Here is an 18,397-nt window from a genome sequence, read left to right as displayed (position 1 = left end):
ATAACATGCATTTTGTATGATCCCTCTTATTTTGGTAAAATAATTAACATTTTGCAGATTCTGAAAGGGGGATGTAAACGTTTTACCTCAACTGTAAGTTATAGATCACAATTTGCGTATATAGGATGTAGCTTTGAGCAGAATTTTCTAGGAAAATGTGACCTGTTCAATAAATCGAGTAAATATAGTGTGGAAAATGTGCGCTTCACTGGTATGTTGTGTATCCTGCAGGAAACAGTAAAGGAAATCATAGTCAAGTCTCTGGACATCATTACTATCACGGTGCCCCCTGCGCTGCCGGCAGCCATGACAGCGGGCATCGTCTATGCTCAGCGGCGCCTCAAGAAAGTCGGGATATTCTCCATCAGCCCACAAAGAATCAACATCTGTGGGCAGCTGAACCTGGTGTGCTTTGACAAGGTAAACATGGGAAACTGAAGTCCTTTTCTTTTAGTGAAACCGGAATTAAACAGGAGTCAAATATTATGAATGTCTTTTAAAAACAACTTTCAGCACACACAAATTATCATTTAATCTGGTTATTTTTCATAAAACTAGGGTAAATTGTGGTGACATTTTAGAACTTCATTGTCTAATATGCAGTATACATTTTTAGGTAATTTAATAATTTATGTATTTTTTTTTTCATTTAACAGTTATCTAATATTTGATTATTAAACAATTTCTTTACTTATTTAAACATTACTATTGTTGGTTATTAATCAAATGGATTATTTAATAAACTGTTTATTACTACGACTACTACTACTACTACTAATAATAATAATGTAAAATAGATTATTATTATTATATAACAATTATTATAATTTTATAATTAATTTAAAAAGAATTATTACTCTGCATCATTTCAGACCGGCACCCTCACAGAAGATGGCTTGGACATGTGGGGAATTCAACGAGCAGAAGATGGCAGGTATGATTATAACTATAAAATAAAGATTAAATAGATTAACAGAACATTCTCAGTTGTTTTTGAATTCTCACTGCAGGCATTTAAGTGTCTTTTCTGACCCAAGAATCTCTATTCCCTAGATTCCACCATTCGGAAGAAAAAGCAGACGATAAGAGCTTAGTAACAACCAAGTTTGTGTCCTGTATGGCCACCTGTCACTCCCTCACCAAGATTGAGGGTCAGCTCTCTGGAGATCCACTAGACCTCAAGATGTTTGAGGCCACAGGCTGGGTCAGTGTCTGCTGTGACAGGAGAACAGTTTTTAATGTTCTCATTCAAGTTTTGGAACAAGTTGTACTTGTTTTTATTTATTTTGGTGTCGCTCTGTCTATCTGTGGTCTTCAGATATTGGTGGAAGCTACAGAAGAGGAGACGGCTCACCACGACCGCATTGAACTCACTTACGTAAAACCACCCAATCAGCTTCTGCCGCCACCAGTCATATCACCTGAACAGGACATGGTGAGCATTTCTCTGCTTATTACAATCCAAGTTATTTGTTTTTAAAACATTCTAATATCTTGCCGTTTCTTTCCAGGAACTGTCTGAACTCTATGAGCTCTCGGTATGTACAATGGCTATTATTTGTTTAATTTATGAATTTTATGGACATATATGGGTGTTTACATACTGTCTGCTGATTTTTTTTATGCTGCAGGCATCATATATGATCGGTATCGTGCGGCAGTTCTCCTTCTCCTCTGCTCTGCAGAGAATGAGCGTGGTTGTCCGACAGATCGGAGAGAGACGCATGGACGCCTATCTAAAAGGAGCTCCAGAGGTTGTGGCAAGCCTGTGTAAGAAAGAAACCGGTTAGTGAAAAAATCTGTCAGTTATTAATATCTTATCTTTTTTGAGTTTCAAATCAGTGTTGGATTGAAGTATTTTTTTCTCACAATGCACCACAGTACCAGAGGATTTTGCAGAGGTTCTGGAGGACTACACCAAACAGGGCTTTCGGGTCATCGCGCTGGCACACAGACGGCTAGAATCCAAACTTACATTTCACAAAGTGCAGAACACTAACCGGTAAAGATGAAGCTTTTTTTACTGGCACTTCCAATCAAAATTAAGGTCTTTTACAAATAAATGTACAATGTTATACTGGAACTTTTACCATGCTGTGCTCTGGTTTAATGTCAAACTATATTTGGTCTCTCTTCCTCTACAGGGATCAAATTGAGAAAAATATGGATTTTCTGGGTTTGATCATCATGCAGAACAAGCTGAAAACGGAAACTCCAGGTGTGCTGGAAGATCTACGACGTGCCAACATACGCACCGTTATGGTCACAGGTACAGAAAACATGACTTCTGTGGTCTACATGTTCTACTGGTGTTTTTCTCAGGCCTGCGTCCATGCCAGTTCAGAAAACCTGCGAGTTTAAAGTGCCCCTATTATGGGTAATGAAAGGTTCATATTTTGGTTTTGGGAGTCCCCAACAACGGGTTGACATGCATGCAAGGTCAAAAAACACTTTCATTGTCTAATGAATGTATTTTTACCTTATTTGCTCAGGGACTCCCAAATGATTCACTCAATGATTCCTTTTTCCAAACCCCTCCCTTGCTTGACTCTAATCTGCGGTGATTGGTCTCATTTTCATTTCATCTTGCCTGCAATGCCTGATAAAGCAGCGTTTGTGAGCGTGCTACCTTTGTGTACAGCGTTACCGGGGGAAACCGCTATTTTAACCGCTCCAAAAGCAGCACCTAGTGGCAAAGAGCACAGACCAGACAAGTCTGAAAAGACCAACAAGTGGGCGGGCAATATGCTAAAGTTTCATGTTGACGTCAACATGAAACAGATTGGGATTCATTTTAAAAACGACTCGTTTCAATTATTCAGAGTCGACTCTTTCTTTTGAGAGACAATAACTTTATACACGGTGCACTTTCAGATTTAAAACTTTGCAGGATGTTTTCATTCACTTAGAGCTGTGTCACACTCTGCATAAAAGGTCATTTTCAAAAATCCATAATAGGGGCACTTTAATATAGTTCATGAATATTCTTTCCAAATGGTCAATTTAAATTTTCAAACACATTCACAGCTATTCACATATATTTTATGTAAAGTTATACAGTACCATTCAAAAGATTTTGTTTTTGAAAGAAAGTTTCTTGCTTATCAAGACTGAAAATAGTAATATTGTGAAATATGAACATTTTAAAGTTTAAACTGTTTTCTATTTTTATACATTTTAAAATGGAATATATTTGAAATACTCTTTAATGAACAAAAAATTCAAAAGCACAGCATTTATTTGAAATATAAATCTTTTGTAATTTTATAAATCTGTTTCTGTCAATTTAATGGGTCCTTGCTGATTAAAAGTATTAATTCCTTTACAAAATTACTTGCATACCAAACTTTTGAGCACTAGTGTACTGCATGTGCTGCCCATGATGTATACATTTTTTCCTCATAGTAGTTCTGTAGGTTTTCCTAACAGGACATGTTTGATCTGTGTCCAACAAACCTGGTTCAGTTACTCCCTTCTTACCTTATTTATGTTAGTTCACCTGGTTAGCTTATCAGGAGCTGAATATGCCCATGTTGTTTGAAGATGGAAGGGAGTTTAGGGTGACCAGCCACAGGCAGACAGGAGTCTGGGAGCTTTGTAGCTTAAATCATTAGGTATTCCTGGAATCTCGTCTAATAATGTTCTCAGCTCTCCAGATTACCAGCCAAGCGCTCCAAAGTTCAGACGAGGCTGAGTGCAGCATTGTGAATGTAAGCAGATTGAGTTTGTACATGACCTACTCTTACAATCATGAGGAGCATTGGGTTATTGCCAGACACCAGCCATCATCTCTGTCCACTGACTAATAAAAAAGTACCTTTTGTACCAGTATATTGAATGGTCTAAAAGTCTCTGAATGCAATTTAAAAATCACTGTACCAAAGTATGTGGGGTTTTTTTGTAAGGTTTTTTTTGTTTGTTTTCTTAAACTTTTCTTTGTCTCTTGTGTAGGTGACAACATGCTGACGGCCATCTCTGTGGCACGAGACTGCATGAAACAGATTGGGATTCATTTTAAAAACGACTCGTTTCAATTATTCAGAGTCGACTCTTTCTTTTGAGAGACAATAACTTTATACACGGTGCACTTTCAGATTTAAAACTTTGCAGGATGTTTTCATTCACTTAGAGCTGTGTCACACTCTGCATAAAAGGTCATTTTCAAAAATCCATACTTTAATATAGTTCATGAATATTCTTTCCAAATGGTCAATTTAAATTTTCAAACACATTCACAGCTATTCACATATATTTTATGTAAAGTTATACAGTACCATTCAAAAGATTTTGTTTTTGAAAGAAAGTTTCTTGCTTATCAAGACTGAAAATAGTAATATTGTGAAATATGAACATTTTAAAGTTTAAACTGTTTTCTATTTTTATACATTTTAAAATGGAATATATTTGAAATACTCTTTAATGAACAAAAAATTCAAAAGCACAGCATTTATTTGAAATATAAATCTTTTGTAATTTTATAAATCTGTTTCTGTCAATTTAATGGGTCCTTGCTGATTAAAAGTATTAATTCCTTTACAAAATTACTTGCATACCAAACTTTTGAGCACTAGTGTACTGCATGTGCTGCCCATGATGTATACATTTTTTCCTCATAGTAGTTCTGTAGGTTTTCCTAACAGGACATGTTTGATCTGTGTCCAACAAACCTGGTTCAGTTACTCCCTTCTTACCTTATTTATGTTAGTTCACCTGGTTAGCTTATCAGGAGCTGAATATGCCCATGTTGTTTGAAGATGGAAGGGAGTTTAGGGTGACCAGCCACAGGCAGACAGGAGTCTGGGAGCTTTGTAGCTTAAATCATTAGGTATTCCTGGAATCTCGTCTAATAATGTTCTCAGCTCTCCAGATTACCAGCCAAGCGCTCCAAAGTTCAGACGAGGCTGAGTGCAGCATTGTGAATGTAAGCAGATTGAGTTTGTACATGACCTACTCTTACAATCATGAGGAGCATTGGGTTATTGCCAGACACCAGCCATCATCTCTGTCCACTGACTAATAAAAAAGTACCTTTTGTACCAGTATATTGAATGGTCTAAAAGTCTCTGAATGCAATTTAAAAATCACTGTACCAAAGTATGTGGGGTTTTTTTGTAAGGTTTTTTTTGTTTGTTTTCTTAAACTTTTCTTTGTCTCTTGTGTAGGTGACAACATGCTGACGGCCATCTCTGTGGCACGAGACTGCGGCATGATTCAGCCACAAGACCGAGTCATTATTGCCGACGCTCTGCCCCCTAAAGACGGCCAGGCTGCCAAGATCACCTGGCACTATGCCGACAAACCCAGCAAATTCTCGAACAAGCCCACCAAACTAGAGGTCAGTGTACCATCTACTGGCCAGACCCAGTCACTGTGGCTTTATGGGAATTAATGTTCTGGGTTAATACGGTTTGAGATCAGTCGCCAGTATTTGTGGCACGTTTTCAGATACCTTTAGCAAAATCACTGTTACAGTAAGATACATGCAATATAAGTACACATGCCCATGCAATATACATTAAGCTATGGTAATCAGCTAAATAAATCTCAAGAAGCATTATCTTTAGCATCTCTCTGTACTTGTGTTCTTTGGCAGGAGATGGAGATTATTATGGAAGATGGGCATTCTGTGGATGAGATGAAAACTCAGGAACAGTATCACTTTGCCATGAGCGGCAAATCATTTGCTGTAATTACTGAGCATTTCCAGGACCTGCTACAGAAGGTACAAAAAAAGTTTCAGATTTGTATACACATGGCATATATATATATATATATATATATATATATATATATATATATATATATATATTTATCTTTACGTAATATCCTAATGATTTTTGTCATAAAAGAAAAATCGATAATTTTGACCTATACAATGTATTGTTGGCTATTGCTACAAATATACTCGTGCTACTTATGACTGGTTTTGTAATCCAGGGTCTCACATTTATTGTAATATTTATTGTGTTATGGTTGTTGGTGTAGCTGGTGCTTCGTGGAACAGTGTTTGCAAGGATGGCGCCTGACCAGAAGACTCAGCTTGTTGAGACATTAGAAAGTGTAGAGTGAGTATTAAACACACACACACTCCATGAGAGCTCCATTTACATGTCTATTTAGAATAGTAATCATTGGTGTATACTTGGGGTTTTACAAAGTATTACTCAGAAGAAGTAGTAAACTACTAAGAAGTAGTAAAACCCTGGCTAAACCTTTTGTCCCTCTCTCTTCTGCAGCTATTTTGTTGGAATGTGTGGAGACGGAGCGAACGACTGTGGGGTGAATGACCTTAAAATCTTAGTTTCAAGGTTTATATGTGTCTTTTACGATTCTGAAAGTGTCATGTGTAGCTGATGTCTGTCTGTTTTGTCCTCAGGCACTGAAGAGAGCTCATGCTGGGATCTCCCTGTCAGAGCTGGAGGCTTCAGTGGCTTCTCCATTTACCTCCACAACTCCCAGCATCACCTGTGTGCCCAATCTGATCAGGTGTCCTAACTGCACCACAGCACAGCTCTGTTTCAAGAAAAATCATGTTTTCAAACTAAATTCATTGCACTACAGTAACTTTCAGGACTCGAAACATCTCCAGTCCAACAAAAGCATTTATAAAAATTACTAACATTAGATTTTTTTGAGAAACCCAAAAACATGAGACATCCTGCATTAACATGTTAACAAATATTTTGGCTAAGGCGACACGATATATACATTTACAATAAATGCTGCTCCATATGAACTTATTCATAAAGAGAAGCTTTAAGAGCTCCTTGTATTTTTTTATTATTATTTTTTTCCCCAAAATAAAAGCTTGACAGTATAATGTTAAAAATGAAGAAATTAAGACAATAAATCAATAAATAAAGCTTGGCTATGGCTGCTATTAGCCTTCATCTGGACAACCTGCTGTCATAATTCTTATTTTGTTTAATATTTGTATTCTGTAATAAATCTAATAATAATCATCATTATTTTATATAGGCATATTGATATATAGTGATATTGTTAAATAAAATATACATTTTAAATCATAAATATTGAAATAACATTATATTTTACAAGACTATAAATAGGGCTATTTTAGAGCCCACCCAGTCACCGTAAAGTAATGAGGAAGTAGGATAGGCATGGCAAAACACACCCCATCGAAGGGCCAGAAAAAGAGTAGAAAATAATCATGCAAACAAATTAGGACTCTTCTGGGTTTGATTAACTTAATGTGAGTAATTGAAGTTTGTGCCTAATGAACCACAGTGAGAAACAGGACATTTTGTCGATTGCTTGGTTTCTGTGGAAACTGGTTAGGATGCTGTATTAGTCTAAATGATGCTGATGCACCTCAAATTGAATGTTTTGAAAATAAACCATTTGGAGTTGATGAGGGTGCTTGTTTGAACATTGTAGACAGCGTCTCCCAATGACACAAAACATTCTGAGTCTCACACATGTTGTTTCTCCACAGGGAGGGCCGAGCGGCTCTCATCACCTCCTTCTGTGTGTTTAAGTTCATGGCTCTGTACAGTATTATTCAATGCCTCAGTGTCGCCCTTCTCTACTCCGTAAGTTCCCCCGTCATTCACTGAACTACTTATTATAGTTATTATACATCTTTCTGTGCTTGTGAGAGACAGAAGGTCATTAGTTCATGCTGAGATTGCTTATACATATATATATTTCAGATTCGCAGTAACCTGGGCGACTTCCAGTTTCTCTTCATCGATATGGCTATCATTCTTTTAATTGTCTTCACTAGTGAGTATGATCTGTAATGTCTTTCTTGTTCATCTTAAATTGATCTTAATGGCTGCAAACCTTTTCTTGAGAATAATATGCAATAAAATAGATGGAGTAAATATTCTGATTTCATGTTGTCAGAAAGCATTTAGATTGAACACTACGACATTGAGCTCATGAAAACGGAGGTACGTTATTGATTATTTGTAAGTACATTTTCTATAATTTCTTTCATTTGCTCCCAGTGAGTTTGAATTCCGCATGGAAGGAGCTTGTCGCCCAAAGACCTCCCTCCGGTCTCGTCTCAGGTCCTCTCCTCTTCTCAGTTCTGACCCAGATTCTCATTTGCCTGGGTTTCCAGATCATGGCCTTCCTCTTGATCCAAGAATTGGACTGGTACTCCAAACCAGAGTGAGTACAGTGCAATAGTGGTACTGCAACACACTTAAACAGTCTTCATATTGTTTCATACTTAACCTTAATTGCATTAAAAAAAAAAATCAGCTCCAGTCTTTTTTTGTTTTTGTTTTCTTTAATTTACAGTTTCTACAACTGCTCTGCTCCCCATCACATGGATAACTCCACTGAAGCAGAACCTGAAGAAAGAATCATGAACCGTGTGAATACCACACTCTTCTTCGTCTCCTCTTTTCAGTACCTCATTGTTGCCATTATTTTCTCCAAAGGAAAACCTTTCCGCCAGCCCAGCTACAAGAACTGTAAGGATGAACCTTTTTCAGCTTGATGCATTCACAGTGCAGTGTGACAAACTCACAATGCTCACTCACATTGTTTTAAAATCCCTCACACTTTTAAAAAAAAATCTATTTAATGCATATGGAATTTCAAAGAAATTTAAGAGTACATTTTGAACATTTCCCATTGAATGTTATATAGATATAATGTTTGCAATCTATCTCTGCATCCTGATATTTTTGTGCAGTTAATTTAGGTATTTATTTAAACGTAATTTCACGTAATTTTTTTCTAGAACTAAAATGTAAGTGATGTCATTGTAATATATGCATATTGAAATTAAATAGTTCTTGTCTGACATTGTCTTGAAAACGGAGGAAACGCAAACCTGCTTTCACTTACTCTTCATTGACTGTGTGTCTGTTTGTTTGTTTGTTTTTTCCCTCCTCTTCTTCATTCAGGGCCGTTTGTCCTCTCTGCTTTAATTCTCATCATTTTCCTGTTTTTCATCATGTTTGTCCCAATCTCTGGAATCTATGAATTTTTAGAGGTATGTTTGTTTCCTAATGATTGATTCTTTTAGAAACTGTAATATATGGCCTATGCTTTGAGTATTTATCACTCGGGCCCTTATAAAACTTAGACTGTTCAGAGTTCAATGTCTAAAGTTGAAAACAGTAGTGCTGCTTAATAATTTTCAGGATACATGATACTTTCTTTTTTCATTTTTCTTTGAATAGGAAGTTCAGAAGAACAACATTTATTTGAAATAGAAATCTTACATTATTAAAGTTGATCATTTTAATGCATCCTAGCTGAAAGTATTAATTTCTTAAACATCTTACTGTCCTTTGATCGATAGTATGTTTTAAGAAGTTCATTACATTGACGTTCTCCTCAGCTCGTATGTGTTCCTTTGAGCTGGCGTGTGTCTATGGTTCTCATCGTGCTGGGCAACACCCTAGTGTCTGTCTTCATCGAGGTAAGTGGGAACATCAGGCAGTTACATCTGCCACATTATTTGTTGTGGATATTCACATATTAAAAAAACTTTTTATATAAATCATTTAAATCAATAAATCATTATGTAGTTGTATTGCTAGCCCTATATATATATATATATATATATATATATATATATATATATATATATATATATATGGGAATGTACAGTACTATATTATGGATGATACTTTTTCTTATAGGATGTGACTGTCAGATGTAGTGAACCCTTCAGCCAGGGTCGTAACACACTGCTCTTGCTGTAACACAATTAAAACCCTCGTGTATTTGATGGGGATATACAGAAAAACACAAAAATAGGTTTGGGAATCAAAAAGCTGGTGCTTATTCAGAACCATTTCCATTTATATATATTTTTTTATATAACTATAGCTATGTAACAGTTTTATATAACTATAACTATAGAACAAATTAAAAACTTTATACAAGTTTTATATATACATAACTATACATAAATAAATAATACAAAAAAAAAAAAAATATATATATATATATATATAATGTGTGTGTATAATACTTTTATGATTTTTCCATCAATTCAGAAACAATCTCAAACTCATCTAAAAAGGCAGTTATTTGTTGAAATTACTGAATTAATATCTGAACATCTGATTTTTGTTGTAATAAGTTGCTCTTTTTTTAATAATTTTTATTATTTGTAGTTCATATGATTAACTATTAAGCATTGCCTATAAATAAGTTCACTCAAATATAAATGTAATTCAGTTCAATATATGTATATGGTATAACAATATTAAAATCAGTAGCTAACAGCACTAAAAGAATCATTAATGAAAATAAGAAGCCAAAATTTCTTATGATTCCCATCCCTATACAGAAGTTAATTCCGCTCTACTGAGGCTGATCCACAGGATAAGGAAACCGCATTAATATTGTACCCTGTACAGCCAGGCCATGTATTGTACAGCGTGTCTGATTCCATCAGCAGCTCCTTCTGCCTCTGAATCCCAAAGAAAGAGTCCAATTTTTCTTGTCGTCTTCTTTGGTCGAAAGCTCCTCACCCTGATAAAGAAATGCCAGCAATCATGGTAGTGGCATAGTGGCTGTTTGCTTCGCCTTTTAGATCCCTTTTAGAGATGACTTCCTGGTGCTAACTACAGGGCACGCCGTTCTCTCTCACCTGTCAATCAGTAGAACACTAGACTACAACAGCCAATCAGTGGGACTCCCTGTGATCTCGCTGTATGTTCATTGCCAATGAACTGATGACCTTTAGTGCAGAATAACGTAATTCTCTTGCCTCTACTGTTTTTCTTAAACTAACACACAATCCAAAAAATCACTGCCCTTTCAAGAAATGTATTTAGTTTTGCAATTGACAAGGAAAAAGCAGAAACAAATGACCATACATCTTTTGCTAGCCATGTGATCCGTAGCTTTCTTCATTCTTTCCGTCCTACTGCGATATTCTTTAGACCGTCGTGCTTGACGTCATCTTATGGAAGCATGTGTTCAGCAGAGACAAGCAGGGCAGCTATGGCGTCTCCCCTGCAGGCCCGACACCACAGGTTGGGAAAAATCTGACACTTCTGTTCACCGTTGCCTTTTCACTTCCTGGTGTCCACTTTCACTCTTTTCCCCCTTTCCTAAATCCTCCTCCTCTTCTCTCTCCCTCTCACCCAGCACCCTGTCTTAACGTTTGGCCTTGCATGCGCCAACATGATTTTTCTGAACGCTCTCTAGTGCACCCTCTTGTTTTATTTTGCCCCCCCCCCATTTTCCTCTAATGCTCCTTCTGTATTGGCAACTACTGCGTACATGTGTAAGCTCTGCGTCTGTTTAAACTGCAGTGACGGTGCAGGTATGTGCCAAACAGCAATGCTTAATGTCTAACTCGGTGAATCGCAAAACTTGCACTAACGTTCTGATACATTGTGTTTTGTGTGTTGATTGGTTAAAGGAACTGTCCGGGTTGTTTGCAACTTAATGTCTATGGGAAGAAGTTTATTTTTGTGGAGGAACTATTGGTTTTGTGTAACTAATGTAGCGTTCGCAGTACTATGTAACTAGTCTTTTATGAAAAGTCCCATTTCTGGTATCATGTTCGAAAGTTTGTGGTTATATTTATTTTTTTATATGAATATCTTTTTATTCAGCATTTTTTGCCTTTGAGACTTCCATTCGTTGCCGCCAGGAATACATTTATTAAAAACATTACTAGAACTGTTGTTTAAAATTATAATAATATTTCAGAATATGACTATTTTTACAGTTTTTTTTTTTTTTCCCAAACAAATGCGCCCTTTGTGAGATTTCCTAAAAAAAAAAAAAAGTTCAAATCTTACCAATCGCAAACTTTTGAATGGTAGTGAATAGTAAAGTTGTCATAGACATTAAAGGGTAAATAGCTCAGATTTTTCCTTTAAATGAATGTTCGGGGTTCAAAATGAGTCTGGCCTGGATGATTTTCACAGGCAGTCATTTTTACTTGCTTGAATCATCTTTTTAAAGTGGGACTACTTTTCTAGTTGGATAAACTTCTGGTTACCAATTAAATTTTTTGAGGTTGCATCTGAAAAGCACATGTAAAACTTGTTGTGGTGTCCTCATACAAATACTGAGCAGTGTTTGTAGTAGGGTTTTTTTGTATTACTATATACTTTTTATTTATGTTTTGAATTTTATCTTAAATTTTATTTTTATATTTTCAGTTCTTCATTTTAATTGAAGTTTTAGTAGTTCTGTGATGTGCTATTGTCATTTTTATTTAACTGTTTCATAAAATGATTTTAATTTAACACTGATATAGTGAAAGTTATAATAATCATTAAGCTATAATAGACTTTAAATTGCACATAACCTGGAATATTCCTTTAAAGGGATGTTCCGGGTTTAAAGCGAGCTTTGTGGCCTGCCTCTGATTACCACTAAAAGTAATTTTGACGAGAATGTAAAAATAAGCAAAAATTGTTTACAGTAACGCAATTTCAATGGAAGTTCATGGAGCTGGGCCTCCAGATGGGTTCACAAAATGAAATGCATTGTTCATCATTTTGTTGAAGCACTTGTATTAATCCTTCCATACCAAAATATGCCAACAGATGAATTAACTTGTGTTCATACTTTACTTCAATAGCTTTATAAATAGTTTTGTCACATAATTTCCATTTTATTGTCTTCTGTCTCCAAATTTATAATTGAGTGTATTTTTATATGTATCCCAGTGCAGTGGCCGACCCCATATACTTGTGTTGTAGGCGCATTACTTTATACACAACTTTGCTTGTTTTAAAAACTCAGAATTATTTTCTGTGGTAACTGTCAGCATGCTATGGATTTGAACCCGGAACATTATTTTTAATGCCATGTGAGCTTCAAAAGTAGCTAAAGCAAGCATTTTGGTATTAATTTGAATAAGCATAAAGAGTCATTACCCTTGCATGTGCTCAGAGGCATGACATACTGTACAGACAGACCAAAGGCTCTGACTTTGTTTCTGCATATGAAAATGAATATCTCATTTTATTTTGTTATAGCTTAGTGTTTCCATCACAGGTTTGAATTCTGTCTTTTGAAGGAAATGATAAAACCAGACTTCTTATCTTCTCTTCTCCTCTCCACTTCCCCCTGGCTGGGGGGTGTGTGTGTGTGTGTGTGTGTGTGTGTGTGTGTGTGTGTGTGTGTATGTGTGTCTATAGGAGGGAATAGACATGTTTGGAACGAAATGCCTCTCCTGGCTCTGCTGCCGGCAGAAAAAAGTGCCCAAGGCTCGGTACATGCACCTGGCCCAAGAGCTGAGCGTGGATCCTGACTGGCCTCCCAAACCTAAGAGCACTACTGAAGCCAAACCCACCCCTCATCCGGATGACTGCTCCTACCAGATCGAGGCCGTTTCCTAGCGTTTCCACCAACACACTCCATATCGCATGTCTAAACCACCAGGAATACCTTTAAACAAATGAAACAGTCAAATAATAACGGTTTTGTTAAAAGAGATACGAAAAAGACACCAAAAACCTGCAAAGGAGAGTTTGTATTAGCACCTCAAAGATATCTTGAGGTGATTCATTGTCTCTCTTTTTTTGATTTTTTTTTTCCTGCTGCTCAAGATTGTTTTTTTTAGTGGGCGGGGTTCACAGGCTGGGAACTGTGGAATCTCCGCCCACACTGGAATGCGGTTTGTCACCGATATCCCCTTAACACATCAAGTAGACCGCAAAGTGATTGAACTCTACCAAATGTGGCTCTTTACATCACCTTTTCCATGATTTCATGGACCTGGTGGCTCTCCTACGGATATCAGCTCTTCACTGGATTTCAAGCGACGTTCTGTAATGTAGTTGGTAGCCCATCATCTCTACTGGCTGCGCGGCAGGGGCTGCACGCAAACGCTTTGAAAACCATCGCTGCATGTGGAACAAACCAAACCAAACTCTAGTGACTCACAGAATCCAAGATCCAGCTTAATTTACAGCCAGCTCGTTTTTACAAATATATCGAGGTAGATATATATAATTACACACGATCTTTACTTTTCATATCTCTTCCCATGGAAGAATCAAGGTGGGATTCAGATGAGAAAGGCCAAACATTGTGAAAGTCGTTTCTGTTTTGTTCACCTCTCCTGGCACAGTATCCAGTGATGGGTTTTGATTTGGTCCATCCTGAAACTTTTTACCAATTTTTGTTGAAAACAGTGTCACGGCAAGTCCTGGTTTATTCAGCGTCGTCATATTTGCAATGACGCATTTCTAGGAATTGCATTGGGAATCGGCTGGAAGGGGCTCAGGTGCATTGATTGTTCACAAAGATATTTAGGGCACATTCATTAGGAAAATGTACAAATGATAGAGCTTTAAACTGGAGTCTTTGTTTGAGGTGGGGACTATCTGAAAACTGTATGTTCAAATTTTGCAATCCAAATCAAATTAGGCTGCCAATGAAATCACTCAAAATTGGCCAGATTACAGTATTACTTGTGCATGAATTATTAATTGTTTTGCTGCTAATCTATGAAAAAAAGCAATTTTTAAAATCCTAAATAACAAACTGAAGGTTCGAAATGTTGCAGATGATCCCTTCCCTTCTTCCAGATTTACTTGCATAATTTATGCAGTGCAGTTCAACTATCCTCAACTTTTGCAAGCTTGCCTCCGTGTATCTTTTTTGGTTTATTTGAAGGAAAACGTGTTTATATATATATATATATATTTTGTGTTGTTCCTGAAATGAACCACTAAACAGTATCAGGTGGTCACCTTTGTTTTTTTTCTTTGACCGTTTGTATTGTCGCATGTGAAGTTTTGGTCAGTCATTTTGCTTAGGTTGGTGTCTGTCTTTTTTTTTTTTTTTTTACATTTTAACACGCGCACACACACAAAGTAGTTTCAAATGAAAAATGATTAATAGTAAAATTTTACTATTAAAAAAATACCAATTTCATGTTTATTGGGCTTCTCTTCATTTAATAAATAATATGTGAGGTAATACAATTTGTAAACATATTAAAGATATGTTTTACGCAAACCTTAAAATGCTCTGTGAAAGCAAAGGACTCCATAAAGTTGAAGTTCATACAGTAAAAATCTTACAATCTGATCATAGGTTTTCTTCCATGTTTGCATTTATTTATTGTTTGGACTTCAAATTCATTGATTTATTTTACTGTATGGGGCATTTTAAAATCTTCAGTTTAATCTGAAAAAGGGCTGAATCTGTCTCTGTGTTTATTGCTCCATTTCTGCAATACTTTGGTACTGTTTGTTTTATGAAATGGTATTGATCATCTGAAATAATTGCAGTGTGTTCTTTTCAACCGTATTTGTCCGATTATTGTATCCGTATGTTTGTTTGTTTATATCATAAATGCGTGTTTGCTGGGCATTCCTTGAATGAGGCAACAAAAAAAATCACCTTGCTGTTATTGACCTGGGTGAGACGATCAGTAACAAGATGTATCAGTTTTGTAAACGACCACCTCAAAGCATCTGATCGCACCATCTACTGACCCCAGATGGATAAACAAACACAACAATTTTTTTTCTTTTTTAAAACCCGTTTGTCCTTTACAAATGTGAACATAATGCTGAATGATTTTGGGATTGGGGAATGTTAAATTATTTTCTTTTTTAATTATTGTTCTTGTTAATGCTAAGTTTAATTTTTTTTATTTAAATAGTTTTGTTTGTCTTGATCTGAACTGTGTGGTGTGGCAATCACTTTCTCTTCCTCTAGGAGGCAGTAGGTTGCTGCAAGGCCTTGGAAAACATCATTAAAGGGATAGTTCACCCAAAAATGAAAATTTGATGTTTATCTGCTTACCCCCAGGGCATCCAAGATGTATGTGACTGTTTCTTCAGTAGAACACAAATTATGATTTTTAAGTCCAGTCGTTGCAGTCTATCAGTCGTATAATGCATGGCAATGGTAACAAAATCTATGAGAGTAAAAAAAACATGCACAGACAAATCCAAATTAAACCCTGCGGCTCGTGACGACACATTGATGTCCTAAGCCACGAAACGATCGTTTTGTGCGAGAAACCGAACAGTATTTATATCATTTTTTACCTCTAATACAGCACTATGTCCAACTTCCTTGAGCGCGCGCAGGCATCCGGTGCGTGAGGTGTGTACGCGCTCTGGCGTAGTTTACGTTAAAGGATGTGTTGATATTCAGCCGAAGAGCAATCAACCATAACTCCAGGCGAGCAGGCTCAGAAATTGGGAATACGTGGAAAGTCACCATTCCTGAATGAGTTCGCAGGAGAGAACGTAATCTTTTAGTTTTAAGTCGGTTTGAACAATCCGGATAAGCGCAAGTAAGTACCATTTGGATTAGCCGTCGTACCTACAATGTTTTTGCACTGTGTAACCAATGAGTGACGTATACACGCGAGAGATCACTTCCGGCGCTTGCGTAAACTATGCCAGAGCGTGCGCTCAAAGCAGTTGGACATAGTGGTGTATTAGAGGTAAAAATGATATAAATGCTGTTCGGTTTCTTGCACAAACCGATCGTTTCGTGTCTTAGGACATCAATGTGTCGTCACGAGCCGCAGGGTTTAATTTGGATTTGGCTGTGCATGTTTTTTTTTACACTCATAGATTTTGTTACCATTGCCATGCATTATAAGACTGATAGACTGCAACGGCTGGACTTAAAAATCATAATTTGTGTTCTACTGAAGAAACAAAGCCACCTACATCTTGGATACCCTGGGGGTAAGCAGATAAACATCAAATTTTCATTTTTGGGTGAACTATCCCTTTAAATCCTGTCACAATAACAAACCTGCACCTTATGCGCATTTCTATTGGTTTTGTTCACTTTTACACCTTCAAATGCGCACTGAAATATCTGTCATGTCATTCGTTATGGTCCATAGCAATCATTTATGTGCTGAAAAAACGGGGCCGTGTTAATGTCATCTGTTTGTCATATCTGCAGTTCACACAGGAATGTTTGATTACTGGAGGTCATTCAGTAGACAGTGTTACTTCTTGCTTTCATTCATTTTGTACCATATGTCATGTTCATTTGAGAATGGTGTTATTAATCAAACATGAGCAAAAGATCAGCCACTGGTTCTTTTAAAGCTGGAGTGGTTAATTTCCTCAGGGAAATGTGTGTATTTGTAATGATTAATGCTAAATAAATAAGTATGGAAAAGTCATGCGAGTCTGTATTCTTGAAGATGGTCAGTAGGTATTCTAAATCCCACCACTTTTTATTTTTGTAGAGATGTAAATTTGTCATTGCAGTTTGTTTTATACACATGTAATTTATTTTTATTTGCTTTAATAAAAATTGTAAGTTGTCCTCTTTTTGTCCCCTACTTAATGCTCTGTAATAAATGTCACAAACAGAAGTTTAGTTTTGTTCATTGCTTCATTTTCTTTCTAAAAAAAATAAATAAATTGCTGACCCTAAACTTTTGACTCGTTTTGTAATCAATAGTGAAAAGTACACTACAGTTAATTTGTACAATAAATGAGAGGTTTAAAATAGAAACCAACATGTCTAGTGTAAGCGGTTCTGTGTTTAGCGATTTCACTGAATTGTTTATCATGACATTAATTTCTTTTGGCTTCCAGTAGGTTAAACAGGCAGCAGGAGTAGTGCGAAGAGCTGACAGGGAGAGAAGTGTAGGACAGGAAGCTTCCAGAAAAAACACTGGCCATGGGGAAAATAGACTGTTCGGTGAGAAATCCTTTCACAATATCACCTACTGTATACCAATATCTTCTACTGCAACAATAATGTGATATGGCCAGAGGGATCTTTCTTCACCCGCTGGGTCTCAAAGGGTGACCACCTCTTCGATCAGTAAAGAAATACCTGTGTGTCTGACTCCTTTTATGTTTTAGAGTTGGTAGAATCTTTAACTCTTATGTCAGATCATGTGACCCGAGCAAGTGTCAAGGTTAGTTTGTTTAGGCGTCGTTTTCTGTGAACTCTTTCCTATGTCATTAGTGCTTGTGTGCCACAGAGCATGTGATTTGTTTTTACTTGTGTTTGCCCATAAATTTGTACATTAACCCCACTAAAACTACGACACCCTTTGAACTCAAGCTCGGTCTCTGAAATATCGATTTGTTTCGTTTTTAGGTCAGGCCTTCTGGTCGGGCTCCAACTGATGTTCTGTTTCAGGATGTGTCCGCAAAGGTCTGCTCTTATATAACGGCCAATCTTGTTGTGATCCCCAAAGGACCTCTCGCAATAAGATTTAGTGGCTTGGAGGGTTTGATTTTATATATATATATATATATATATATATATATAAAATGGACACCCAAACACCGCAACTACACTCTTAAAAATAAAGATGCTTCAAAAGGTTCTTCGATGCCATAGAATAACCATTCAGTTAAAGGTTCTTTAAAGAACCTTCTCTTTCTTACTTTTTATAATCTAAAGAACCTTCTTTCGCCACAAAGAACCTTTTGTGAAACAGAAAGGTTCTTCAGATGTTAAAGGTTCTTTA

At 36.5% G+C, this 18,397-nt stretch overlaps 1 protein-coding gene across 3 annotated transcripts in view; it reads left to right on the top strand.

Annotated features, from left to right (window-relative positions):
• LOC107573662 (probable cation-transporting ATPase 13A3) overlaps positions 1–14,783 on the top strand; it is a 44,732-nt gene extending 29,949 nt beyond the window's left edge. The window contains exons 14-34 of one of the 3 annotated variants that reach the window (XM_016260198.1): positions 232–420; positions 873–934; positions 1,054–1,204; positions 1,319–1,435; positions 1,512–1,538; positions 1,632–1,785; positions 1,882–2,002; positions 2,145–2,269; positions 5,163–5,335; positions 5,594–5,722; positions 5,986–6,065; positions 6,237–6,279; positions 6,377–6,486; positions 7,460–7,556; positions 7,677–7,749; positions 7,977–8,142; positions 8,275–8,450; positions 8,889–8,977; positions 9,329–9,409; positions 10,887–10,979; positions 13,110–14,783. In XM_016260198.1, coding sequence (XP_016115684.1) covers positions 232–420; positions 873–934; positions 1,054–1,204; positions 1,319–1,435; positions 1,512–1,538; positions 1,632–1,785; positions 1,882–2,002; positions 2,145–2,269; positions 5,163–5,335; positions 5,594–5,722; positions 5,986–6,065; positions 6,237–6,279; positions 6,377–6,486; positions 7,460–7,556; positions 7,677–7,749; positions 7,977–8,142; positions 8,275–8,450; positions 8,889–8,977; positions 9,329–9,409; positions 10,887–10,979; positions 13,110–13,310 — 2,457 coding nt within the window. In that variant the 3' untranslated portion in view covers positions 13,311–14,783. Of the gene's footprint in view, positions 1–231; positions 421–872; positions 935–1,053; positions 1,205–1,318; positions 1,436–1,511; positions 1,539–1,631; positions 1,786–1,881; positions 2,003–2,144; positions 2,270–5,162; positions 5,336–5,593; positions 5,723–5,985; positions 6,066–6,236; positions 6,280–6,376; positions 6,487–7,459; positions 7,557–7,676; positions 7,750–7,976; positions 8,143–8,274; positions 8,451–8,888; positions 8,978–9,328; positions 9,410–10,886; positions 11,523–13,109 lie in introns of those variants that run through there. The other 2 variants (XM_016260264.1, XM_016260137.1) reach the window with 2 other exon arrangements.
• Positions 14,784–18,397: the final 3,614 nt, after the last annotated feature.

This window comes from Sinocyclocheilus grahami, unplaced genomic scaffold, assembly GCF_001515645.1.
Source record: "Sinocyclocheilus grahami isolate Dianchi unplaced genomic scaffold, SAMN03320097.WGS_v1.1 scaffold3.1, whole genome shotgun sequence".
NCBI lineage: Eukaryota > Metazoa > Chordata > Actinopteri > Cypriniformes > Cyprinidae > Sinocyclocheilus > Sinocyclocheilus grahami.
The sequence above is the reverse complement of the archived record's forward strand: the minus strand, read 5'-3'. Positions and strand labels throughout refer to the sequence as shown.